The sequence below is a fragment of the Macaca mulatta genome, chromosome 5, assembly GCF_049350105.2.
Source record: "Macaca mulatta isolate MMU2019108-1 chromosome 5, T2T-MMU8v2.0, whole genome shotgun sequence".
NCBI classification, from domain to species: domain Eukaryota; kingdom Metazoa; phylum Chordata; class Mammalia; order Primates; family Cercopithecidae; genus Macaca; species Macaca mulatta.
This window is the reverse complement of record NC_133410.1, coordinates 77,144,607-77,162,251: the sequence shown is the minus strand read 5'-3', so window position 1 is coordinate 77,162,251 and position 17,645 is coordinate 77,144,607. Positions and strand designations below refer to the sequence as shown.

Sequence of the window (17,645 nt, the reverse complement as noted above, 5' to 3'; positions counted from 1 at the left end):
GGTGGACGAATCACCTGAGGTCAGGAGTTCGAGATCAGCCTGGCCAACATGGTGAAACCCCATCTCTACTGAAAATACAAAAATTAGCCAGACGCAGTGGCGCATGCCTGTAATCCCAGCTACTCAGGAGGTTGAGGCTGGAGAAGAGCTTGAACCCAGGAGGCAGAGGTTGCAGTGAGCTGAGATCATGCCACTGTACTCCAGACCAGGCGACAGAGCGAGACTCTGTCTCGAAAAATATATATGTGTGTGTGTGTGTGTGTGTGTGTGTGTGTGTATAAAATAAAAAATTAGCCAGACGTGGCCCATGCCTCTAGTCCCAGCTACCTGAGTGGCTGAGGCTTGAGCCCCGCAGTTCTAGGCTGCAGTGAGCTGTGATTGTACAACTGCACTCCAGCCTGGGTGACAAAGTAGAGACCCTGTCTCAAAAAAAAGAAAAAGAAGATACCACTATAAGAGGCATAGTGAGCCATATGAAAGGTACAGATGACCTCTGGGGGTCTCTTGGGCATGCCTAGGACATGGGGGTATGAATCTTTAGCCTTTTTCTTCTCCCTTTCTGCTGTTTCCTTGGCCCCTCCCTGGTCTTTCACCTTCTCAGCCCAGCTCTGCATGTGGAGTTGGTAGGCCTTCTTTCTTCTCACTCATTGCTTAGATGGGGGAGGTGTGGCTGGAGAAGGGGCAGAGTCAGCCAGCAAGGCCAAAGCATTGAGGTTGGAGGCCATGTATGAGACACAGCCCTGCACCCCAGGGAAAGTGGCTGTTGAGCTACTCACATTCTCTCAGGCAGTGGAGAAAAACACAAAGGACCGAGACTGGGGACTACCCAGGTGGGAAACACATTGAACTCGGGGAGAGGCTGGTGCACCCTCTGTGTCTCAGGCAGTGCTGTTGGAGTTTGGATATTAGCATAGTCCCCACTGGGACTCCTGCTGGCTCTCTGAGGCCAGCTGCACCCCTGTGTAGAGGAGGGGGCGGCCCTACCCAGGCACAGACAGTGTCTGGTTATTTGCCCAGAACTTCCTGTTCAGGCCTTTGACTTGAATGCTCTCTTACTGTTCCAGTCCAGTGATACGCCAAGTTCTCTAAGTCCTCTGAATCTCCCTGGAGCTGGAAGTGAGATGGAAGAGAAGGTAATATGATTTGAACTTATTTATTTAACTTCTTTCCTTAGTGAACTTTCATCTTCTCCCCCCTCCCTTTTTTCTTTTCTTTTTTTTTTTTTTTGTGACCTGCTGCCTCATTTTCCATTCATAAATGTTGCCTACATATATTTAAATTCCTTCAGAATGCCACTAGTGACAGATGTTGGAGCGTCTGTTTCCGTAGCAAGGCAAACTGCTGGAACTGAACTCTGCTCTGAAAACTAGCCATACTCCCAGCATGCCTGTGTTTGGGGTCCTAGAAATTGGTAGCTTTCCTCAAAGGATCATGTACTTCAAGACCCTGTTAATTGAAGGAAAAGGCATTCCAGAATAGCTGAACTCCAGTCTGTAAGGAAATTAGTCCTCTTATATTTAGAGAAGTGAAACAAAAACAAAACAAAAAAGCACTTTAGCATTTCTCTACTTTTATTTTTATTTTTTTAAACCTGGGACTTTACCGGCAGGAGTGTAAGAACGCTGTGGACTCCTCTCCGGGCACCTCTTCTGTAGGAGCCGATCTGCCCCACTGAGAACCTTTCATCTGCACAAGGGGACAGACATCCTCCCAAGGCCTGGCAGACAGTATAGGAAGCAGGATCTGCTCCTGAAGAAGGGGATGGCTCAAGACAGTGCTGCCACCCAGACAATGAGGAAGCCAGCTGGGATAACTAGAAACAAAGCACAGCACTTAAATCTCAGCGTCAAGTGCTTATCTATGTCTTCAGTCTGTCACATTTGGCTCCGACTCCTTTTTCTCATGCATCTATTAGGGGATGGAAACAAATGTTTAATTCAGCAACAGCTTAGAATCTGATGCCTATCATGAAGATAACCATAAATAAATGAAAGCTAGAAGGCCAAAGGCTGATTTTTCTGTGCTTCTTGTCATAAATTAATATGTACTGAGCATCTATTTTGCTGTTAGAGCTAGCTGCTTCATCTTTCATCTTTTGTGCATAAATATAGAAGATAATTGCAAAATGCAAGCCCTTCCGCTAAACCTCACCACTCCATGCTTTCAGCAGGAACAAACAGATAAACCCTGGCCACATTGGAGCTGCTGGCATAGTGCTACGCCCCCTGCAATACTCTGGCATTGTGTGGCCAGGAGCCCTTTGCTTGCTGCCAGCCTGTGAATTCTCTGTAGGTACAGGCATGGCATTCTACCTTCTGATTCAGTGTGGCCTCTGGGTTCTGGCTGTGTCACGCACTCTCTGATCTTTTCAAATCTACACTTCATCTGAGGTTGTGATTTTTTAGTGATTGCATCTGTATTCTAGAGCTGCAGGCCGTTCCACAATTCATCCTTTGAAGGACCGCACTTGTCCCCGTGGCAGATTTTTGCCGCTCATTTTTCTCATCAGGTCCCTCTTGCTTTTATCTTCTCAGTGCAGTCAGTACCCTGAGACTTCTTTGGAGTGATTGTACCAAAACTTTTTTTTTTTTTTTTTTTTTTGAGACAGAGTCTTGCTCTGTAGGCTAGGCTGTAGTGCAGCCTAGCCATCTCACTTCACCCTCTGCATCCTGGGTTCAGGGAATTCTCATGCGTCAGCCTCCCCAGCTGGGATTACAGGTGTGCACCACCACACCCGGCTAATTTATTTTTATTTTTAAAATTTTTGGTAGAGATGGGGTTTTGACATGTTGGCCAGACTGGTCTCGAACTCCTGGCCTCAAGTGATCTGCCCGCCTCAGCCTCCCAAAGTGCTGGGATTACAGGTGCGAGCCATCGCGCCCAGCCATACCAAAACATTTTTGCTGATCAGGAATTTCGTGTTCCAGGTATGGATGTTTTGCTTTATTTTCCTTCATTCCTTCGACAAATATTTATTGAGCACTGACCAAATGAGGTTTGCTATGTGGGTGTAAAGGGGACCCACACAAAGATGAAAAAAGACACATTCCCGGCCTCAAAGGGACTAAGTGCTATGTAGGAGCTGAGGCATATATGCAGTGTCTAAGAGTTTAACGGTTCTTAGCACAGAGGTGATCTAGTCCAGGGATCAGCAAACTACTCATTATTTTAGGATTTGTGACATGAAGCTACAAGTACTCTCCTTTGTGCCACTCTTCCTTCATAGCACAAAAAGCAACCAAAGACAATGGGTGTGGCTGTGGCCTGGTAAAACTCTGATTTTCCAAAACAGGCTGTGGGCAGGATTCGGCGTCCTGGCTATGTTTTGCTAATCTCAGAGCTACTCTGAACCTCATATTAGTCAAAGTAGGACAATTAGTTCCTAAAAGATATATGACCTTTAAAAGTTAATACCAGTGGACGCTGGCGGAACAAATAGTCAGTGTCCTTTGGTTTCAAAACGGGTGTTCATTTCATTTTCCAAGGAGTCCCCTCTGCTCACCTGCATTCCCTGGGTCAGGCTGGGCAAGGCACGCACTGGAAGGAGTGCTACCATTCTGCGATTTCCTGCAGGTTGTCTTCTGATCCCAACTGACTTTCTATTTTAATCTCTCCTATAGGTTGCTCCCGTTAAACCGTCTCGGCCAAAAAGGCACTTCTCTTCTGCTGGCACCATCGAAAGTGTCAACTTAGATGCCATTCCCCTGGCCATTGCTCGCCTGGACAACAGTGCCGCCAAGCACAAGCTGGCTGTTAAGCCAAAAAAACAGAGGGTGTCAAAGAAGCACAGGTACCTTGCCCAGGTGTGTAGAGCCTGCCCGGGCTGACCAGACAGGTGCCCTTGCCTACTGGGCACTAATTCTACAAGTGGGTTGGCATTGGGGTCGAGCCATGGAAAGACCTGAGTGTGTCCCCATCGGGAACTTGAGTGTGTGACGGTGTTGGGGAATACTCAAGCCTGTTTACTTTCTTCGCCCTTTCTGCCATGAGGCTGGTGGACCTCAGAGGGAGAGGGTGCTTTTGAGGGACTTCAGACCCGTTGTGTTTGCTTTGCAGTGGAAAAGTGGTTTAGCCAATGCTCCCTCAGTTTGACTAGGATAGGCTTCCAAGTCACAAGCTTCAGGGGACATTGATGAAGTCCAAGTCTCTTTTTGCTCATCTATCTAATGCTGGAATATTGGTTTTCCCCTTGTTTGTTCATATTAAGAAAAGGAATTAGGGAACGACAAATAAAGGAGCTGTGGGGGGGGGGGGGCGGCACGGAAACAGAATACACGTCCTTTCCTCCATTCCCACAACAGAGTCTTGCTTGGGGTGATCGATGCCTGAGTTTAGCTATCCCTGAACTTGAGAATACCTGCTTCCAAGTGTTCTTGAGAAATTAAGAGGGACGCTGGCACTGTGAATAGGAAAAGGAACGACTGTGGGTGGAGAAAGCAAAAAGCTAATTGTGTTTCCCTTCCCAATGTTAGGATCCACAACATGAGCAAGGCGGCCTTGAGGGTCGGCCTTCCCAGGACCAGAATGGACACCCAGGCGAGGAGAAGCCAACGTGGCAGGAAGAGGAACCCAATCCGCTGGATTCCGAGGAAGAGAGAAGACGCCAAGAAGACTACTGGCGAGAATTGGAGGCCAAGTGCAAGCGGCAAAAGGAGGAAGCAGCCGAGAAGAAACGCCTAGAGGAGCAGAGGCTGCAGGCGCTGGAGAGGAGGCTTTGGGAAGAGAACAGAAGGCAGGAGCTCTTGGAGGAGGAGGGCGAGGGGCAAGAGCCGCCTCCAGAGGCGAAAAGGGCGCCGCGGGAAGAGCAGCGGCGGAGCGTGGAAGCGCCAGGCTGGGAGGACGCCAAGCGGAGGGAGTGGGAGGAGGCCAAGCGGAGGGAGTGGGAGGAGCGCGAGCGCCTGGAGGCCGAGGAGGAGCGGAGGCGTCTGCAGGCCCAGGCCCAGGCCCAGGCGGAGGAGAGGCGGTGGCTGGAGGAGGACGCCAGGCTGGAGGAGCGGAGGCGGCAGGAGGAGGAGGAAGGAAGACGCGCGGAGGAGCTCAGAAGGCAGGAGGAAGAGGAGCCTGAGGGATGGGAAGAGCTGGAACAGCAGGAGGAGGCGGAGGTGCAGGGGCCGCACGATGCGGCGGAGGAGGTTGCGGAGGCCCGGCGGGGCCGGGAGGAGGAGGATCTGAAGGGAGAGGAGGAGGATCTGGAGGGAGAGGAGGAGGATCTGGAGGGAGAGGAGGAGGGGGGCCCGGCGCACTTAGAGGACGCGAGGGTCCAGCTGAGCGAGCTTCTGAACGACTTTGAGGAGAGGCCAGAGGAACAGGAACGCCTGAAAGCCGAAGTTTGCAAGGAGCAGAACTCAGAGGCCGAGCGGGGAAAACAGCAGCAAGGAAGGAGCGGGGATTTCCAGGGGGCCGATCGTCCTGGGCCCGAGGAAAACAGAGAAGAAGGGGACACGGAGCCTCTCCGGAAACAAGAGGGGCCTGTGGAAGCCGCGCAGCCTCCGATGGAGAGGAAAGAAGCTGCCGCCCCTGAACAAGGCCGCAAGGTGGAGGAGCTGCGGTGGCAGGAGGTGGACGAGAGGCAGACCATGCCCCGGCCCTACACGTTCCAGGTGTCCTCCGGGGGGAAGCAGATTCTCTTTCCCAAAGTCAACCTGAGCCCCATGACGCCCGCAAAGGACAAGGGGCTCACGGCTGACCCCCAGGAACCAAAGGCCCCCAAAGCCAGCCCAGCCCAGCACGCGCTACCCTCGTCCCTGAGCGTTCCCCACACTGCCATTCTGGTAACGGGCGCGCAGCTCTGCGGCCCGGCCGTCAACCTGAGCCAGATCAAGGACACCGCGTGCAAGTCCCTCCTGGGCTTGGAGGAGAAGAAGCACGCGGACATCCCCACTGGGGAGAACCCTCCCCGAGGCCCCGGCGACGCGCGGGCGGGCAGCGGGAAGGCTAAGCACCCCCAGGAGTCTCCCAGCAGCGCGTCCGCACTCGCAGAATGGGCTTCCATTCGGTCCAGAATCCTGAAGAATGCCGAGAGTGACCCGCGCAGCAGCGAGAGGGACCAGTCGAGGCCCGGCGATGAGTCCACTCCCAGGGGCCGGTGTGATTCCCGCGGGAACCTCCGGAAGACTCCGCCAGTCAATGCAAAGTTCTCTATTATGCCTGCCTGGCAGAAATTCTCCGATGGTAGCACGGAGACCTCCAGACAGAACGCGGAAGCTGAAAGCATACGAAAAAGACCCATGCTGGTACCCAGCGAAGAGACAGCCCCCCAGCCTCCTCCCGTTGGTGTTCGTGAGCTCGGGAAGGGTCCGGAGAAGTCGGAGATGCACCGGGAGCCCGCAGACACCACCGAGGGATGTAAATTTGCCAAAGACCTCCCGTCTTTCCTTGTCCCAAGCCTTCCTTATCCTCCGCAGAAAGGGGTGGCCCACACAGAGTGCACGACCTCTTCGGACAGTGAGACTGCAAACGGGATAGCAAAGCCAGACCCTGTGATGCCAGGTGGGGAGGAAAAAACCTCACCGTTTGGAATAAAATTGAGAAGGACCAACTATTCCTTGCGCTTCACCTGTGACCAACAGGCAGAACAGAAGAAGAAGAAGAGGCACAGCAGCACCGGAGACAGCGCAGATGCCGGGCCGCCTGCAGTGGGGAGCGCTCGTGGAGAGAAAGAGATGGAGGGTGTGGCCCTTAAGCATGGTCCATCCCTCCCCCAAGAACGGAAGCAAACCCCCTCCACCCGGAGGGACTCGGCTGAACCTTCCAGCAGCCGCTCTCTTCCTGTGGCCCACCCTGGGCCCCCACCGGCCAACAGCCAGGCCCCGGCTCCAGAGCACGACAAGGCAGCAAACAAAATGCCATTGGCACAGAAGCCAGCACTGGCTCCCAAGCCCACCAGTCAGACCCCACCGGCATCCCCGCTTTCCAAACTGAGCAGGCCCTACTTGGTAGAGCTGCTGTCTCGCCGAGCGGGGAGGCCGGACCCAGAGCCAAGTGAGCCGTCCAAGGAGGGCCAGGAGAGCAGTGACCGCCAGCCACCCTCGCCCCCAGGCCCCGAGGAAAGGAAGGGACAGAAGAGGGACGAGGAGGAAGAGGCGACAGAGAGGAAACCCGCTTCCCCACCTCTGCCTGCGGCTCAGCGAGAGAAACCATCCCAAACACCCGAGGCCGGGAGGAAAGGTAAGTAGCTGCAGGGGGGGAAGCTGCTTCCAGCCGAGGTGTCAGAGCCAGCGCATCAAGGAGAGGTCCACACGCAGGTTCGTGAGAATAATTTACCGGCAATACAGATTTGAAAAAGGAAAGTTTTGTTAGAACGCTGCAGAACAAAACAATGGGGCGCCTCAGTGAGAGAACTGAGTGCCCTGGTGGATTTCCCTTAGGAGCATTTATGGACCTTAGATCAGGAGCTTAAGGGTAATTGGAAGGGTAATTTGGGCCACATTAGCCACGTAGGTCATGATAAATGATTACATTTGTGGACATTTTGGCGCCTTAATGTCAGCAAGGGTTGCAAAATGAGTGTTGCCATGACATTCCAGAGATGTCTAGAAATTCTAGTTATGAAAGTTGAAAAGCCTGGAACCAGATGCCTACATTAGATACTAGGGAATTTTAATTCTGAATTCCCCAGATAAGGAGTTCTGCCTCTGGATGGACTGTTTGATGGTCACCAGGTGGTCTGCGCTCCTTGCCTGCCTCTGTCCAGCTCGTTGACTGTGTCACTGCTGGAATCAGAAGTGCCCAATGCCAAAAGTAGCCAGTGGAGCTGGTGTTGGCCACACCTTCATTAATTATAGTGGCCGGTGCGGGATTCCGGAAAGACACTCGTGAGCCATAGTAAGGCTCTTTACTTCTCATTCTTTCAAATCTGGGAAATGCTGACTGACTCTGCAGTGTGTCTGCAGTTCACTCTTGATAATGATACTTATTTACACAAGCAATAAAAGGTGCCAACACTTAGATGAATGCCTTTTCGGTTGGCAATAGAAATTGAAATAATAATCCCGGGGACTGAAGATGTCATTAACCATTTTGAGGGGGCCTCACAGTGATGATAAAACTGGTCGAGTGAGTGTCCCCGACCAGTGTCTTCACTGTATCTCTGGGCAGTAGTGGCACCATGATGGCAGGTTAGGGGACTTTAGGTGTCTCCATCAGGCCTATGGATCCTCTCTATAGGATAATTGACTATCCCCATTTTATGTAAAATGCTTTGCAAATGCAGCTTGGGTCCCTCCACCCCGCCCCCCACCGCCCAGCTCACCACTGCAGAGCCCTCCTACAAAGAAATTCTGGAGCAAGCCTTACCTCTGGCTGACCCTGATGTTTCTTCAGATTCAATGTTTGGGCCAGCAAAGCTGTCAGTTGGATTAGCTTTTGTGCCCCTTCAAAAGAGAACCTTCATCTGATACTTTTTCTTTTCTATTATGCAGAGTGTAGGAGGTAAAATATGGGTCAAAGCCAGAAGTTACTCACATTTCCCAGAGAAATTGTCCCCTGAGGTTTTCTTGGGAGGGATGTTTTCTCCTTTGTTCAAATGTTTAGATTTGGGGCAATTTTTGCAGAGAAATGATTTGTTTCCTGAGGAGTGTTGGTCTGGTTACTTGCCTTTACAGAAGACCCCATATATCCTTATTTTATTATTTATTTATTATTATTAATATCTAGAGACAGGGTCTTGCTATTTTGCCCAGGCTGGTCTCGAACTCCTGGGAATCATGCATCCCTCCTGCCTCAGCCTCCTGGTAAGTGGGACTACAGGTGTGAACCACCACACCCAGCTTGTCCTTTTTGAATGGTTCACTTGCTTGGCCTGGTTTCCTGGACAGACGTGTTGATCAGCAGTTTGTAGACCATTTCTCCCTAATGATTTCTATTTGTCCTGCTGGATTAGGGGCCCAATTTTGGTTTTGCCACTAGCGTTTGTGGCACTGGCTTTCATGGTATCTGCAAAGTCTCTTTCACAGCCTTGTCTGCTATGTCACTTGCCTTTTCCAAAGAAGTCATGCTTCTGCTCACTTCCTTCTCTTAGGGCTGTCCCCTTGACTATTATAATTTTCTCCCCAAATCTCTTACTGTCCTTGTTTTCCTTCCCAGTGGAGCCAGTGAGGACAGATTCTGGGCTGTCACACTCTGCTATTTGAATTTTTCCTGATTCCATACAGAAATAGCCTGAAAGCAAGAATCAGTCTCCATTCACTGGGGTTTTGTTACGCAGCTTGCTGCTGTAGGCCAGGACTGGCCAAATTTGTTTGACTGAACACCCCATCAGGATAAAAATGTTAGGCAAGGACCTCCAATTTATTGGTTGATTGTATACATGTAGTACCATTGTCAGCTAAAACCCCTGGAGCACCAGCTACATTTACACTTAACAATAGTGGATCTAAATCTGCAATTGCAAATCATGGTGCTATTTTTTATTCCCTTTGGCCAACTTCTAGTTGGATCTGATTTCTTTGGAAATAGCAGGCAAAGAGCTCATCAGCTCTGCTATTTTCTCATACTTGTATTATTAGTAGTATATTTTCTGCGGGACTTTCTTTGTGCCATATCCCATTTGTCCATTGTGGAAGGGATCATTTAGTTAAAAGGAGACATAAACTCGCCAAGCTGCAGAACCTCCCACATGCTACCTTCAAGAACCATTGAGAACAAAAAGTGCCCACCGCATGCAGCCCCACACAGCCTTCCCAGCTTCCCTGGAGATTATCTAAACATACCATTTGTTATAGATAGCCTTTGAATATATGGGCTATGGGGTCATTGCCAGTCAGGTTACTAAGTATTAAAAAAGCTTGATTTTGGCCAGGCGTGATGGCTCACGCCTATAATCCCAGCACTTTGGGAGGCTGAGGTGGGCAGATTGCTTTAGCCTACCAGGAGTTGAGGACCAGCTTGGCAATGTGGTGAAACCCCGTCTCTACAAAAAATACAAAAATTAGCTGGGCATGACGCACACCTGTGGTCCCAGCTACTTGGGAGGCTGAGGTGGGAGGATTGCTTGAGCCTAGTAGATCGAGGCTGCAGTGAGCTGCGATCTCACCACTGCTCTCCAACCTGGGTGACAGAGTGAGACCCTGTCTCAAAAAAAAAAAAAACAAACTTGATTTTGTTTTTATCCTTACATTTAAAAACAGAGAAATAGAAATTCTAATCTTTCTTTCTTAACTCCAGTAAATTGCCTTTCACATTTCCTGTGACATACGCAACTTTTTGGAGACCAGTGCTTTATAAAGAGGTCTGCATTCCCAAGGCTGGGGCCAGTAAGGACAAATATGTAGGTTTGTAGGGTGTTGACTCTGAATCTACCTGGTGAGATTAAAACAGCAATGATAATCCCCGTGTGCTTGTACTATAAATGCTTTCAGGCTAGGCACGGTGGCTCACACTATAATCCTACAGTTTGGGAGGCCAAGGCAGGCAGATCACTTGAGGCAAGGAGTTCAAGATCAGCCTGGCCAACATGGTGAAACCCTGTCTCTACTAAAAATACAAAAAATTAGCCAGGTGTGGTGGTGGGCACCTGTAATCCCAGCTACTCGGAGGCTGAGGCAGGAGGATTGCTTGAACCCAGGATGCAGAGGTTGCAGTGAGCAGAGATTGTGCCACTGCACTCCAGCCTGGGTGACAGAGCAAGACTCCATCTCAAAAAAAAAAAAAAAACCCTTTCATTATACATAGCATCTCATTCTGAAATTCTAACCTACTTATGGTGGATAGAACAGAAAAATAGCTTAGTATCCCTTTCTCCAAGGAATGCCCTTTGGGAGTAGTGACTAGAACCCTGTGATCCTTGCTCATCTCCTCAGAACTTGAAGCGGCAACTCAGGTGGACTATGATATGCCTGTCCACTGAGTTTAGAATGAGAGAGAATGGGTTTATATTGGAGCAAAATACGTTTTTAATTAGGAATGTTGAACTCCTCAATTAGATTATGCAATTGACTATCTTTCAAAACCTTGACTGTAATAAGAGATTTTACTGTGTTTGGATGATTTCAACACTAGTCATCCTTTGTGCTTCATCATTTACAAAGTTATTACATCATCTCTTTCGGTGCTCACAGCACACAGATAGGTAGGTAATCTTGGCTGCATTTTATAGACATGGACAGCAGTATCTGAAAAGTTGAGTGACTACTTGCCTGCTCCCCATAGTGGTAATGATAACACATGGAGGAGTTCTTTCCTAGGCTAAGTGATATTCCGTTATCACAGCCCCACCGTAGTGATGGTCCAGTGTTGAAGCTTCTGAATGTATACTCTATGGTATGGGTGACTTCGCCATCTTTGGTGCCTCACATGGAGGTGGGAGGCCCTTCCATCAACTTCATAAAATAATAGCAGTAAACCTTCATGATCCCAAAGCAACCTCTACTTTGGTAGCAAAGACCTGTCAGGCACTGGCCTCCCCCTAAGGTGGACTCAGTTATATATAAACTGGATCTGAATTCCACATTGTGGTCTTTCACTGCCATGTCTTATGCTTCTAAGAGAACCTCTTTAATGATCTGGGTCCCTTTTTGTCACTGAATCCCAGTTGAGCTAAGCCTGGTCAGTGGACATTTCTCCTACCAATTTTGCCAAATGCAACATCTTGTCTTTGCTGTCTTTTCATTTTCTTTGGTGTTGGTAGACTTCTGCTGGTCTCTGAGGTTCTGCATAGCGGTTGTGGAGGATAAACAGTTTTATTCTTCTTCTCCCATTTTTGAGAAGTGTCAAGAGAAGCACTTGTGGGACCTGGCATTGGGGTGAAACACTGAGATGAAGGAGACCCCCCAAGGCCCCCTCAGCTTCTGCATCCACATTGCACCTAGCTGTTCCAGTACTGCAACCACCATCTTCCCTCCTCCTCCTACCCAGAGATTTCTTTTTTCAAATTAGTCAATTATAAATTTCATTCCTAATACTTTAAAGGCATTTTGACCCTTGCAGTAAACAATAGTCTAAGTTGTTGGCAGCAAACTGGCTGGTTGTTTTAGTGACCTTCCCAAACAAGTTCAGATTCAATGTTTAGCCAGAATCAGAATTCCCTTTGGTATAATAGCTTTCTGTAGAAATCATTTAGATCTTGGCAACTTGGCTTTTAGAAGTTTTCTAAAGAAGTGTTACAGGGACCTGAAGTAAAAAAAAACAGAAATCATTAAGTTTCACTGTAAAGCAGAATGTTTGAGGTGATGAATTGTTTTTGATTTTCTGGTTAACTAAAGATGAATCAAAAACTCTTTGAATTTCAGTTTTGTTTTAAAATATTTCTAAGAGGTGTCAGTTTTATTTTCTGTGCTAGATCATAACTTAATTGTTATTTGATGATTTAGGGATATTTCAGTGCCCTAGGCTCATTATAAATATGAATTATCTTTGTACAGCATTATAGATCTAAAGAATATAGAAAAATAAGCAGAATCTGCCCCCTGTTCCTTTTTGCTTGAATTTCTAATTTGAATTTATTTTCTCATCATTGCTGTTTCTTTTCATCCTGGAGTACAATATAAAATCCAGTTGACTGAGAGCCTTGGAAGTAAGTTTCTGGACTACCAAAGGGTAAACTTCTATTGGATTTCAAAAACAATACTATAGTGAGCCCCTTTCCTTTGAGATTTCGATTCAACAACTGATTATCTCTGAACATGCATAATTTTTACTTGAAGGAGAAGGAGATTCTTGTCTCTTAGGCGTATAAGAACAGCTCACTTTTGTAGTGACCAGGATTTGCCAGGAACTGTTGTAAATGTTCTGGTTCCCAGGATCTCTTTTAGTTTTCATGGCAACCCAATAAGGCATGCGCCATTATCATCTCCACTTTCTAGATTAGAAAACTAAAGCTTAGAGAAGTTAAGTAGTTTTTGTAAGATCATCAAAGATCAAATCCAGGTCTGCTCAATTTCAGAGCCTAGTGCTCAACCTGTCACACCAATCCCCTGTGAGGTATTCACCCCCAGTTACATAGGTGAGACAGTCAACCATAAGAAAAACAGAGACTGAAGTCAGAAGGCCTATGTTCTAGCTTCAGAAGCCTGTGTACTAACTGCTGAGTGACCATGAGCATGGCACTTGGTGGCTGGAGTCCTCACATCTATTAAATGAGGGCAGTGGACCAAAATCATTGGCTTCCCACAGTGTTCCTCAGCTGCTCCATTAGGCAGAGTGGTGCCCCTTTTTCATCTTTCCAACTTTGGAGTTCCACGTAGTATGTTCTTTGAGGGGAAAACCATGGTTCCATGGCTAAAAATAAATTTCATTTAAAGCAGTTAATTAGGGCCGGGTGCAATGGCTCACGCTTGTAATCGTAGCACCTTGGGAGGCCAAGGCAGGTGGATCACTTAAGCTCAGGAGTTCAAGACCAGCCTGGCCAACATGGTGAAACCACGTCTCTACTAAAAATACAACAATTTGCCAGGTGTGGTTGCGGGCACCTGTAATCCTAGCTACTCGGGAGGTTGAGGCAGGAGAATTGCCTGAACCCAGGAGGCAGAAGTTGCAGTGTGCCAAGATTGTACCACTGCTGCAGCCTAGGTGACAGTTCAAAACTCTGTCTCAAAAAAAAAAAGGAATGAATCAAAAAAAGAACAATGAACCAAATACCTATCTGGATCCCCTGGAGGCCTGAGATTTTATGACCCTGGAGATTTATTTTAGTTTTTTCTAACGGAGTAACTTCTTCCATTTCTAGGGAAGACAAATGCCCTTGTTTTTCTGATGATCAAACATGTTACCTTCCCACCCAGTGGAGCCACTCAGGCATCAGCACAGAGTTTGTGCTAGGAAGGGGCCAGCTGAATATGCCATAGGGTTATTAATATGTCACAAGTTTTAGGGGGTGAGGAACTGAGATAAGTCAGCAGTTAAGTTCACTGTAAACCGGCCTTTGTCTTGTTCCCTACAGAGAAGCCAATGCTTCAGAGCAGGCACTCCTTAGATGGCTCCAAACTTACAGAGAAAGTGGAAACTGCCCAGCCGCTTTGGATAACATTAGCACTGCAAAAGCAAAAGGGGTTTCGGGAGCAGCAGGCGACACGGGAGGAGAGAAAGCAAGCCAGAGAGGCCAAACAGGCAGAAAAGCTCTCCAAAGAAAATGTGAGTAGCCTGGGCTTTAGCTGTGATTTTGCCTTCCTCAGCTTAGCTCTCTTTTCAGTCACAAGGATACAAAACAAAAGGCTAGCTGGGCTGGTGGAAAGTACTTAGAGAGGGCTGAGCAGTAAATAAACTGACCACCATTAAACCAGGGAAGCATTTTCAGTGTGAAATTGGATTTGATTTCTTTATACTCTTAGGTTAACCTGATTTGCCATAATCCATGATGTGCTTATAGCAGTGATATACAAGTTACGTGAGAAACAAACTTTTTGCAAGGAAACCAGGAGTCTTATTCCGTGGCCTGATGTTACAGTCAATTTGGTGGGACTTTTCTGGGAAAGTAACTTTCCCTATTAGGCACACTGGCTCTGAGCTGCTCCCTCACCGGGAGCCATGGTTGAGCATACATGGCGCATACATGTAATCCAGCCCACCGTTGGAAGCAGAGGTCAGGGGCTGGCAGGCAGAAGCCCAGAAGGCCTGCAGGGTCAGTCTTTCCATGTCTTAGGTTGAAAACATGCTTCCCATGACTGTCTCTGCCCATGCAGGTCAGTGTCAGCCCGCAGCCTGGAAGCAGCAGTGTCAGCAGAGCAGGTTCCCTGCACAAGTCCACTGCTCTGCCAGAAGAGAAGAGGCCCGAGACTGCAGTGTCCAGGCTTGAGCGCAGAGAACAGCTGAAAAAGGCCAACACTCTTCCTACGTCTGTGACAGGTAGAGAGCAGGTCCATTGTTTTGTAACTGTGGTTCCAGGTTTCTCTTTGTAGAGCGTGCTTTATATCCTACAGTGTAATGACTAGCAGAGCACCTCAAGCATTTCAAAGCACAGGCTGTCTGATAACCTCATTCATAAATGTTGACACTGATTAAGCTCTTGATAAAGACCACCAGGAACTCACCCACTATCAGTGGTGTGTTGGTGAATACTTAACAGTTAGCTCTTGAGGGGGTAGAGAGACCTTTGTTTGGAGCATCTTCAATTTCTCTGTGTAAATAGAGAACCCTGGCCAGTTCAAAGCTGTTATACCAATATGATGTCACCTGGCTCTCTACATTTGTGAACGTTTAGCACGGCAGTATGAGCCATCTCCAGCACCCTGTGCCTATATTCTGACAAAGTTGGGTTTATTAACTTACAGAAGAACCTTCTAAACAAGGGAAGAGACAAAATTATAATAGGACTTGGGGTAAAGGGTGAAGTTTAGGTAAAATTTAAATGGAGTAGCATTTTAATAAGTCAGATCAAAGCCATGGTGTACATAAAGGAGATAATATGAAGACTGAGCTGAAAAGTGTGTTCAGGCTTCTGTTTCCTTTAAAACTACAAAGTTAAGATAAATGTTTGAAATGTTTGAGGTCATGGATATCCAACTTACCCTGATTGATCATTACACATTATTTACATGTATTAAAATGCCACATGTACCCCCAAAATATATACAAGTATGGGGTGTGTGTGTGTGTGTGTGTGTGTGTGTGTGTGTGTGTATATATATATATACACCAATTTTAAAAATACAGAAAAGAAAGATAAATGTGGGCCAGGTATGGTGGCTCATGCCTGTAATCCCATCACTTTGGGAGGCCAAGGCAGGCAGATTGCTTGAGCCCAGAAGTTGGAGATTAGCCTGGGCAACATGGCAAAACCCTGTCTCTACTAAAAATACAAAAATTAGCCAGGTGTGGTGGTGCATACCTGTAGTCCCACCTACTTGGGAGGCTGAGGTGGGAAGATTGCTTGAGCCCAGGAAGTGGAGGTTGCAGTGAGCCAAGATTGTGCCACTGCACTCCAGCCCGAGCGACAGTGTGTCTCAAAAACAACAAAAACAGAAAAGATAAATGTGTAAAATGTTGTATCTGAAAACTGCTACCCGGAGCTCTGCACCTGGGTTGGAAATGGAAACTGCATCTCTATGTCATGGTGACACTTGGCTCAGATGCTCCAGGCAAAAGTGAAATGGTCTGTTCTCACTGGTGTGATTTCACGCAGCAGGTTTCTGCTAGTCTGTGACTTTACAGAGTAAGGTTTCTCAGCACAGTGTCCTTGATGTTAATTAACAACAGCAGTTTTTATATGTTCATGACGTGTAAGAGATGTACACATTTAGAAAATATTCTTTATTTGGTTAAAAGGTAAAATGATGTAATATATCCAACTATCTTCTTATTACCAATCACTTGGAGGATGGATGACTCTGAACAGGCTCCCTCCCAGGGGTTAATAGGGCATCTGTTTTCCCCACTAGGCTCCATTATTCCCCAAAGGGCGTCTAATCTCTAGACCCAGGCTTTTCTATGCTGTGGCTCCCTGAGGCCAGGAGATATTAAGAGGTCTCACTATTAAAGATACATTTACTACTGGTGATGGAAGGAAGCTTTCTATTTGTTTTTTTAGTTTTGTTTGGCATTTTGGGTGGGGGACAGAATCTTGCTCTGTTGCCCATGCTGGAGTATGATGGCGCCATCTCGGCTCACTGCAGCCTCCGCCTCTTGGGTTCAAGCAATTCTTCTGCCTCATCCTCCCAAGTAGCTGGGAGTATAGGCACACGCCACCACACCCAGCTAATTTTTGTATTTTTAGCAGAGACAGGGTTTCACCTTGTTGGCCAGGCTAGTCTCGAACTCTTGACCTCAAGTGATCCGCCCACCTCGGCCTCCCAAAGTGCTGGGATTACAGACATGAGCCACCATGCCTGGCTTAAAGCTTTATATTTGAAAACCACTTTAGATTGCTGTGTAATTTCTTAAGAACCTCATAGGCATTATGTCATTTGATTTTACTTATAGGAATTAAGGGTTCTACCTGTTAGAACTAGAAAGAGAAAGAGTGAGAAAAAGAGAGAGAATGAGTTTCTTTCAAAATAAAGTGAAAGCCCCAAAGTCAAAGAGATCAAATCTTTCTCTGCCCGATTTCTCAGAAGTACTAAAGGATTAATGCAACTCGGAGTGGCTCTAGCTTAATAAAGCAAGTCTTTATTCTGAAGTATTTTGTCTTCTCAGTCAGTATTTCCTGAGTTCTAGAAACATATGTGTAAGCCATTGCCATAGGCACTAAATATGACTCAAAGATAAAACAAGCACTCTCTCACATTAAGAAGCCTGTACACTCTAATAAAGAAAGTGATACGGTGCAAAGGAACTGTGAGACAAGGATGAAAGTCATGGGAGCTGGCAGGATCTGTGAGACTCAGAGGTAGAGGCACCCAGTGGATGCTTTTGTGGGGACAGTAGCTTTTTTTTTTTTGAAGCGGAGTGTCACTCTGTCATCCATGCTGGAGCGTGCGGTGGTGTGATCTTGGTTCACTGCAACCTCTGCCTCCAGAGTTCAAGTGATTCTCCTGCCTCAGCCTCCCGAGTTGCTGGGATTACAGGCACCTGCCAACAAGCCTGGCTACTTTTTGTATTTTTAGTAAAGACAAGGTTTCACCATGTTGGCCAGGCTGGTCTCAAACTCCTGACCTCAAGTGATCCTCCTACCTTGACCTCCCAAAGTGCTGGGATTATAGGCGTGAGCCACCATGCCCGGCCAGGAAGGTAGCTTTTAACCTCACCAGCTTAATAGATCCAGTCTGCTGAGTTGA

General features: G+C 47.6%; 1 protein-coding gene and 1 pseudogene across 3 annotated transcripts in view; one reads left to right on the top strand and one right to left on the bottom strand.

Moving 5' to 3' along the window:
* Positions 1–17,645, top strand: part of CRACD (capping protein inhibiting regulator of actin dynamics) — a 280,229-nt gene that overhangs the window by 258,734 nt on the left and 3,850 nt on the right. For all 3 annotated transcript variants that reach the window (XM_015138665.3, XM_015138663.3, XM_015138664.3), the window contains 5 exons: positions 1,065–1,133; positions 3,621–3,803; positions 4,473–7,167; positions 13,877–14,067; positions 14,616–14,778. In XM_015138665.3, the coding sequence (XP_014994151.3) occupies positions 1,065–1,133; positions 3,621–3,803; positions 4,473–7,167; positions 13,877–14,067; positions 14,616–14,778 (3,301 nt within the window). The remainder of the gene's footprint in view (positions 1–1,064; positions 1,134–3,620; positions 3,804–4,472; positions 7,168–13,876; positions 14,068–14,615; positions 14,779–17,645) is intronic.
* Positions 11,154–11,969, bottom strand: LOC144341187 (large ribosomal subunit protein uL22m pseudogene; annotated as a pseudogene).